The sequence below is a fragment of the Thunnus albacares genome, chromosome 15 (assembly GCF_914725855.1).
Source record: "Thunnus albacares chromosome 15, fThuAlb1.1, whole genome shotgun sequence".
Taxonomy (NCBI): Eukaryota; Metazoa; Chordata; class Actinopteri; order Scombriformes; family Scombridae; genus Thunnus; species Thunnus albacares.
The window spans coordinates 2,966,783-2,976,208 of NC_058120.1; the positions used below are offsets into that span (position 1 = coordinate 2,966,783).

Sequence of the window (9,426 nt, forward strand, 5' to 3'; positions counted from 1 at the left end):
AGTGGATTTGTTAGAGACACTTAATGAGAACAGTGAGACTGAACCAAAAAAGTAGTAGAAAAACTTTTTTACTAAAAATATTGATTAGCGCAGCTTTAGAAGTTGGCTCATCTGAGCATTTCTCAGTTGAGATTCAAAATATGTACAGCGATCTTGGACAAAATTGTATGATTTCTAAGCTACTTACGAACGCTGTTGATAGTACTAGTAATTGCCATCTTATAAAAAAATTTTTGATATAGTTTGATATAGTCGTATCAAATTGTGTGTTTAAGTGATTAAACTAAACAAAGTTGATTCCCCCCAGTCATCTTTCTGTTTTGTAAACAGATCCCTACAATCAGTCACATATCCAGGTAATCCATTTCTCCCAAACTCCTGCACTAAACCCTCTGAGCAGCTGTCCAGGTCGCTGCGAGTTTACACACACAACCAGCCAGATTACAGTGACAACACAAACAAGTGGGGCTAAACCAACATCGTCATGCTAGCCACGGACTCCACATACACTCTGATAAGCTTCAGACAGATTTAGCCTGAATTTTAATTTAATAGATTGGAGTGGCAAGAGGCTGCAGCAGATGTGGTGTTTGGCAGTGAGCGTTTGAACCGAGAGTTGTGAATAGAGGATATGAATAAAACCACAGACTGTGTATGTATGTGTGTGTGTGTGTGTGTGTGCGTAATACTGAGAGCATGGTTGAAGGTTAGCAGTTATTTGAAGAGCAGTGTGTTCTGCAGTACACTGATGTTTTCTTTATGTAAAGTCTTCAGCTCGGTGTGGAGTGCAGAGCAAAGGTTCTATGAACACAGCTTGTGTTTTAAGTCTCCATGTTTTTTGTGTCTGTCTGGACGTTTGAACATGTCTGAAGAAAGAAAACTCATCTGGGCAAAGCAGCGACAGGTCAGATGTTAAGCAATGCATTCATTTAATTCAAACAACATTGTGTAGCAGCCGTTCACTCTTCTTAGTTTCGTTTCATCACCCTGCTGGATGTTTGAGTCTGAATTTCCTGCAAAGAATCCGCCTCCAAACAGAAGTCCTTCATTAAAGGGAATACACTGCCTCAAAGCATAAAAATGTCTCTTTGCCCCAGGAAATATATAGTCTGCACAAACCCAAACACTGTTTGGACACGTCAGTGGCTTTTCTGTTCATCTTTTGCAAGAGTTGGTGACACATAGGGCAGTTCAGAAACTGCAGTGAGAGCAGGATAGAGACATCAGGCAGAGGAAAACTCCTGACTAACTGAGATATTATGACTTTATTTCTGGAAGAAAAAAAAAAAATCACTTTTGCATGTTTAAAAAGATATTTCAAATTCAAACAGAGGTATATAATTTATCCAAAAAGACTTTTATGTGCAACATTTTTATGTGCAGAAAAAAAATCTTACTCAGTCACTGCTGAACCATAATATAAAACATAACTTAATGCAGAAGTCTGGACAATGAACTGAAGGCTTTAAGTTAAATTATCATACCATGTGTACCCCATGCTGGGCTGCTTAGTAATGACTCCTCCACTAACTCACCATGCCCTCCTTCAAAGGCTGATTTTTCTAATATGTTAGTAATGAGATGGAAATATCCTTAAATTATATGTCTGTCTGTCTTTATGCATTTACTTTAAATTTGTCAATAGCATATGTAAAAGATGTGGAAAGACAAAGAGTAGACATGTTACAAGCATCAGACTTTTAAACAAATAAAATAACCTTTTAAATACTGACAATTTATGCAACGTATATGAACAATACACAAAAGAGAAACAGAGTGGTTAAATAAACATTAAAACAAGTTATTTAACTGTATCACACAAAGCCCCATAACCTGAAGGCCCAAAGTGATCTGAGTGTTACTTTGTGGTAATATGATTCATTTGTGTTATGAACCACAACAACACAGCAAATACTGAAAGCCCATATGGTGCTCTGATATTTTTTCTTAATCCTGAAGCTCTGTTTTTTAGAGTGGCCCTGTTTCAAAATCAATTTAATACATTCAGTATTTCAGTTGTATTGTGCATATTCTTAAACAAATTTGTGTTTAATCAAATATTTTATTAACTTTCAACAAACCGGAGGCAGGGTGGTTGGCTAACAACATTTAAGCTTGTACATATAAGTGATAAGTTTAATAGAAGATAATACAAAATAGAAGAACTTGAGGAATATAAACCCTCATATGGCAATTATTTTTTCACTATTTAGATTGGTTTTTAACTACTCTCCCTATTAATGCATGTCTATATGTCATTGTGTTATGGGTTAAATTCATTCATATAGGGAAATAAATATATATATATATATTTTATTTGTTAAAGTATAAATGTAGCGTTTTATACAGTTAAAGCGTTCACACACACGTCCTTAAGTGAGAGAGAAGAGAGAGAGAGAGAAATAAAGGAGCATGTAAGGATAGGACAGAGGGAGAGAAAGAGGGTGTATGAGTAGAAATGAGAGAGGGAGAGAGAGAGAGAGAGAGTGAGAGAGAGAGAGAGCGCGTTAACAGAGATAGAGTGAGTCTTGGGGCTCCAGGAGGAACCAGGCAGTCTTTAGAACAGCAGACTATGGACTTCATATCCCTGGTTGCTATCGGTGGAGCGGCGGGTGTCGGCCCGGGAACCTCTAACTCTCCTCTCCCCTCTGCTTCATGTCCCCTTCTCTTCCTCTGAAGCTTGCGGAGGAACTTCACCGACAGCTCCGGAACAGCGCGGCGGGCCAGGAGTCACGGGCTGTCGGGTTGTGTTTTGAGGAGGCGTGGAGAAGATGCGGAGCAGACCACGGATGACCTGAACTTCCTTTCCTTCCTGGCTGCTTTGGTCAGGACTTGGCACATTCAGCATAATGCCCCAGTTCTCCTCCGGCAAACCAAGTGAGACCAGTCCTGCTCCGCAGCGGGAGCGGAGAGCGGACGCAGCGGGCAGGATGCGGACTCTGTGCCCGGTGTGAGCGCAGCAGTCTGCGGAGAGACCAGCAGACTGGCTTTATGTGCAGCAGCAAGACTTTCTGCTTTCCTAAAGGTAAGAAAGACGAAAAAACAATTAGGTTTGTCAATTATCAATCAAATATAATTATATTTCTTTTCCCACTAAAATTCCACATCTATTCCCTTCTGCAAAAACTGAGGTTTTTCTTTAACTCTTTTAAAAATAATTATCAGAATCACCATTTACAGACAGATTTTTACAAATTTAAGTATTTATTTAACAGTTATTAGGCATTTCTCAAAACTCTATTTTATTCATGTCTTTAATAAATGCCATCATCCACTTCATTTCCATTAGGTGTAAAAGCAAAAAAGACGGCGCGCTCTCTCAGAGCAATCCAAATGAACTACCCGCCAGATTATTCTCCAAACTGGGACAGCGCTGCTCAACAACAAAGGCTGTCTGTAGACAACTTTTTATAGGGGCTCATGAATATATATATCATAGAATTGATGCCAAAGACCCTGCTGATAAGGTCAGGTCACCATAATTGGACTCAGTTTGATGCCTTGTTTGGCCCCCCAAGGAACATTACATAACTATTGAACTGCCTTGGCCACAAATCAATGCAATCTGTCAATTGGCTGCTGCTGCCTGGTGCCATTTTATTAATCATCACTACCACCCAGATAACAATCACTAATAATACATTATCATCACTTCCTATGCAGGGACTGTATTGGATTGTTAAGTGCAGCGGTATAGGGAGTTTTATTTTATCAATGTGTTCCTGAATTCAGCTAAATAATGAGGCTTTTGTGTGTGTGCCAACTAATACCATTGCTGCGGACAAGGAAATTGCTCCACTTTATTTAAATCATATGACCTTGTGCACACAGTAGCACCTCTGCACCTCCTCATTGCGAGAGGCCCACATCGATCTTAGTTGTGTCCCCGTGCAAGGAATTTGTCTCATCTTATCTCTGCTGACAGGTTGCGTTCATCACTATCCAGGACTCCTCCTCTCTTCCAGCACAGCAGCAAAACTTAATGAATCAAAAGAAGGGTGAAGAAGAATGCAAAAGATTAGTCTAATTTAGCGTTAATTAAGGGCAAATATTTGGCTTTGTAGCAAGTACTGATATCTGATGTCCCTTCTTTCACCTCTTGATAATTCCCCCCCTGAGGATGACTTTTCCTGTGTGCCGTGGGGCAGGGCACTATCCATCAGGGGTGAACTGCCTGGGTAACAGATTCATGGTGCTCATCAGTGAGCCAGTCGTCTCCTTCACCAGCTCACTTCACACCTCATTGCTTGCAAAATGCTTTTGGCTGACATGTTTTAATCCTTTGAATTTGTCCATCTTTTTAAATGTTCTTTTTGTGAGTTTGTTCACGTTTGTGGTTATCAACTCGGGAAGGGGGGGAAAAAAAAGTTTGAATCCGCTTAGTATATGTTTTCATTTAAGATTAGAGCTCATGTTTGTAATCTGCACACTGACTTGGAATTTTTAATCTTGTTTTTCCTGACATTTTACCACACCTCTGCTCTCTGTATCTTTTCAAATATCATTTTCTTCCAGCTGTGTGTCTAAGGAATATGTAACAGATCTGTAAGTCATTTGTATGCACACTGCTCTGCTCTCCCAATTTACAATGCCTCACTTTGCATTTGTGGGATAGAAAGGAAAGAAAACTCCTTTGGTTTTTGGTGGAAAGCATGCAGTTTTAGGGGGGGCAAAGACTGATTTTCTTATTATTCTTCTTTTGCAACAGGTTTCAGGATCCAAAGGTCAAGTCTGAGAGAAGCTTCATTGTTCTGGGACCAGCGGTTTTTAACGTGAAAGAGAAAGGAAGCAAGAAGAGGACATCCAATGATAACCCTCCAGTGTATTGTACATGGCTCTGTCAGCATCGATTGCTTAGGAAAGCTCTTCCCACTGGTAAAAGAGTAGAGAGGGTGAAAATGTGATGAACTTTATTAATGTCTCCCAGCTTAATTATGGACAGTGGCTGGTGAAGGAATCATATTGCTTAATGAGACCATTGCTCTTATGTTGGGAAGCTTAGGACAACTAATTACCAAGGGATTACTCAAGACCTTCTTCAGCACCAGGCTGTACATGTGGCCAAAATCTAATGACTGTTCTGTTGGATTTTTCGAATCCCAATTTCTTATTGTTTTTTCTTTGATGTGATTTCTGTATTTTTCCTGATACTTTTGAAATGGAGATACAGTGGCGTCTATGGAATAAGGACTTGGCCTCCTTCATAAGGCCGTGGATACCCATACTGTTAGGCCTTCACCTGCAGTTCTCCCGGGCTTCCAACTGTCCCGAGGAGTGCCGTTGTGATCGCACCTTTGTTTACTGCAACGAGCGGAGCCTGACCTCAGTGCCTCTGGGAATTGGTGAGGGTTATAAGACCCTTTACCTCCATAACAACCAAATCAATAATGCTGGTTTCCCTTTGGAGCTCCATCATGTGGCATCTGTGGAAACTGTATATCTCTATGGCAACCAGCTGGATGAATTCCCCATCAACCTGCCCAAAAATGTAAGGGTTCTCCATCTGCAAGAGAACAACATTCAGACCATCTCCAGAGCAGCTCTAGCCCAGCTTCTTTGGCTGGAGGAGCTGCATTTGGATGATAACTCCATTTCTACTGTAGGGGTCGAGGAAGGGGCCTTCCGTGAGGCCGTGAGCCTGAAGATGCTCTTCCTCACCAAAAACCACCTGAGCAGTGTGCCTATTGGTCTTCCAGATGATCTAAAAGAGTTGCGATTGGATGAGAACCGGATCGCAGTCATCGCAGAGGAAGCATTTAGGAATGTCACTCGGCTGGAGCGTCTCCTGTTGGATGGAAACCTGTTGACAGATGAAGGGATTGCACCAGGGACCTTCCAGGACCTGGCCATCCTGAGAGAGCTCTCCCTGGCCCGCAACTCACTCACATACCCGCCCCCATTCCTCCCAGGGGAGGTGCTTGTCAAGTTAAACTTTCAGGAAAATCAGATAAACCGGATCCCTATCAGGGCATTCTCAGGATTGCACAAGCTGGAGAGACTGGATATTTCTAGCAACCAGCTGCAGTCGCTGACACAGGGGGTCTTTGATGGCCTCGTCAGTCTCAGACAGCTCACTGTTCGGAACAACCTTTGGCTGTGTGACTGCAGCATCAAATGGGTGGTGTCATGGCTTAAATCTCTGCCAGCCTCGCTCAATGTGCGTGGCTTCATGTGCCATAAACCTGAAAAGTTCCGAGGTATGGTGATCAGGGAGCTGAGTGCTGAGCTGGTCCAGTGCCCGCAGAGCACAGCGACAGCACCGTTGTCCACTTCAACAGCTGACACTGCACTGGTCCCATCCTTTTCATCTTCTACAGACTCCCAGTATGTTTCCCCCTCCTCAAGGCAACCTTTCCCCACATTACCCACCCTCTACCCTGTCTATACAACCAGAGAGGGGGGGTTGAGGACTAAGCGACCTCTGGATCCCCGAAGGGAGACTCTTCAGGTCACATTTGCCATCTTGAATGGCTCAGCTATCCATGTCAGCTGGGTGGCTGCCTTTCCAGTCACTGCCTACAAGGTGACCTGGGCCAGGATGGGGCCCAGTCTGACAGGGGACACAGTGAGGGAGAGGATAGTGGGTGGGGATCACCGGGGTATCCGACTGGCTAACCTTGAGCCAAAGTCCACCTATCGGATCTGTGTCATTCCCTTAGATGCATTCAATAATTACCGGCCCAAAGATGATACAGTGTGCACAGAGGCCATGACCACACCGGCCTCTTTCAGCCCTGATAACAACAAAAGACCATCAGGGCCGGAGCAGGCCACGCAACAAGAACCCAGCTCACCTTTCTTGCTGGCTGGGCTGATCGGTGGGGCTGTGATTGTCGTCCTGGTCATACTCCTCAGCATCTTCTGCTGGCATATGCACAAGAAGAGCCGCTCCAAGTCCTCCACCAAGTGGAAATACAATCGTGGTCGGAGAAAAGATGACTATTGTGAAGCAGGCACAAAAAAGGATAATTCCATCCTGGAAATGACTGAGACCAGCTTTCAGATAGTCTCACTCAACAACGAGCAGCTCCTCAAGGGAGATTTCCGTATTCAGCCTATTTACACCCCTAATGGTGGCATCGGCTTCCGGGACTGCCCCCTGGGGAACAACAGCACAGTCTACTGCAAGAACAATGTTCAAGATGCAGACTTTTGTCGCACATGATGGTTTTAGAGAGCATCAGGAGCATTTTTACTGACAACTACCCACACTTTACTGGACACTGTACAGTGTTAATATTATTTGAAACCCCTGTGTCTTCAAGAAATGTAATTTATACAACTGGCTGGACGATATCTTTTATATAACAACTTTGGATTTATAAGTTATTGGTTTCTGGAGTTGTGCTGTTTGAGTTGACATGTACAATCAGGATTCATTTATTTCTAAGTATTAAGGCTGGGTCTCACTTTGATTTTCAGTAATAGTGAATGATTTTGAAGTCATTGTATACTGTGACCATAACAGGTACAGGATCCACACTGTAGCTGTAGTACATCATGAGAGGACTGAAACCAGCTAGTGAACTCATGTATGAGAGAGAGAAGAAAAGAGACAGGCACAAATCAGCTACTTTCACCACTAGAGGGCATATTTTTCTTGAAATCATACAGTCCACAACAGTTTTCAATGTGAAAACAGTGTGACTGTTTTTAATCAAGTCATCACAGTAATATGGCACATTTCTTTAATTGCAGCTACACTCAATAGAGAGGCAAATTATTAGATTCCTGCTCTAGGAAGAGGACATATTTTTATGCAAACGGAATTTCTCTCTACTTCAAAAAGGAAATTTAAAGGTCACACTCATTACACATTCACAGAAAGTGGCAGGCTGCAGTGTTTTCACCTGCTTTTCGAGATTAATACATTACCACTGTAAAGGGGTCATGTTCTTTGTGCTGGCTGTGTTTGATGGTGGGTGTCACAAAGTAAGCAGCAAAAAAGCACATCTACCATCTACTGTATGTTGAACCCATTAAAAACCAACAATTTCCCTTTTTTTTCAGCAAAAATAATATTATGGTAAAACAGTATATATATATGTGCCTTGAAGTTATCAGCTTAAAATGTCTTTTGAATCCATGTTTTTGCACAAAAGGTGTACTGTATATACATTCAATTGGAATTATTGTTGATGAAACCTCTTGCTCTTGATTATTTATTTACCTCATTACACATTTAATTAAAACATATCTTAAAATTGAACTTACTCCTCATGATCTGTCCCAGAATTGTCACTGTCTAAAAGTATGTAGAAGAGTTCAGTGTGATAGTAACAGAGGTCTGTTTGGAGAGGGAAGAGTCCTTTGGGGATGACTGGTAAAAGCTCAAAAGCCACAAATGGATTGCACTCAAAACCTGCTTAACACCAAGCTATATGAAAGCAGCCTCACTGCTGAATTGTATGGGACTAAGGGCATACATATGAGAACTTCCAGCCAGTGATGTCAAACAATAACCTAAATTTGTGGCACATTAGGTAATGTCATACCTAGATGAGGAATTAAAATAGTGCTAAATGACCTGTAAAGTGTTTCAAGTCACAGATTCAAAACTGTTATTGCATAAAATACATTATATTATATGGTCTGAAGCTGTCAACGCAGGTTGCAGGGCTGTATCTGCAACATTTTTAATGAGGGATTTCATGTGGGGGCCACCGCCTCATAGGAGTGGAGCCAGTTATATGAAGCACATGAGGACAGATGCATGAAGCAAACATACTGCATGTTTATTTCACATTAAGGGTCATTTCACCCAATTCACAAAAAAATATATTTTCTCACCAGTGCAGTGATTCTCAAACTCTTCCTTTCAATGTAAGATTCATGCACCCTCAAAGTAAACTGATTAGATTTCTATCAATCATTTAAAGTAGTGGGGGAACCAGTAACAGAACAAGCCAAACTGAATTTCTTTGAAATAACTATACGGATTGACAGACCAATACTGAATTTTTAAGGCCAATACTAATATCAGTATTTAAAATCAGATAACGTTATACCAGCCAATATATTTGTTTTTTTCAGAAACACATGATATAAACAAGCTGTTTTGATAAGAATCTCATAAATAAAACACTGTGACTGAGACACAGTGAGCAGAGCACTACAGTTGAAAAAATAAACTTGTCAGTACTCTCAAACTATCTTACATATTTCTTTGACATTTCTTGTCACTTATTGTACAACATTAAATCAGATACCTTTAATAAGTCATTTAAGTCAATGTTGGCTGATATATTGTCCCAGCTGATTAATTGGTCAGGCTCTAGCAATATAGTAACATTGTCTAGATCATAATCTGACTTTTGGTTTTCATATATGTTTCTCATTAGTTTTGGTTGTACTGGTAAAATACTAGTTAAACACAAAAGACACGAGGCTCTCTGACAGTGAATTTGAGAGCAGGATAGGCCCATC

At 41.3% G+C, this 9,426-nt stretch overlaps 1 protein-coding gene across 1 annotated transcript; it reads left to right on the forward strand.

Moving 5' to 3' along the window:
* Window positions 1-2,448: 2,448 nt before the first annotated feature.
* Window positions 2,449-7,823, forward strand: si:dkey-87k14.1 (leucine-rich repeat transmembrane protein FLRT2). Its single transcript, XM_044376090.1, has 2 exons — window positions 2,449-3,025; window positions 4,709-7,823. Exon 2 carries the CDS (start codon window positions 5,159-5,161, stop codon window positions 7,163-7,165), a length of 2,007 nt encoding a protein of 668 aa, XP_044232025.1. The 5' UTR covers window positions 2,449-3,025; window positions 4,709-5,158; the 3' UTR covers window positions 7,166-7,823.
* The last annotated feature ends 1,603 nt before the right edge of the window (window positions 7,824-9,426 follow it).

What these genes read in the sequence shown, in the direction of transcription:
- si:dkey-87k14.1 (XM_044376090.1), top strand. Translation starts at nt 5,159, where the DNA reads ATGGAGATACAGTGGCGTCTATGGAATAAGGACTTGGCCTCCTTCATA.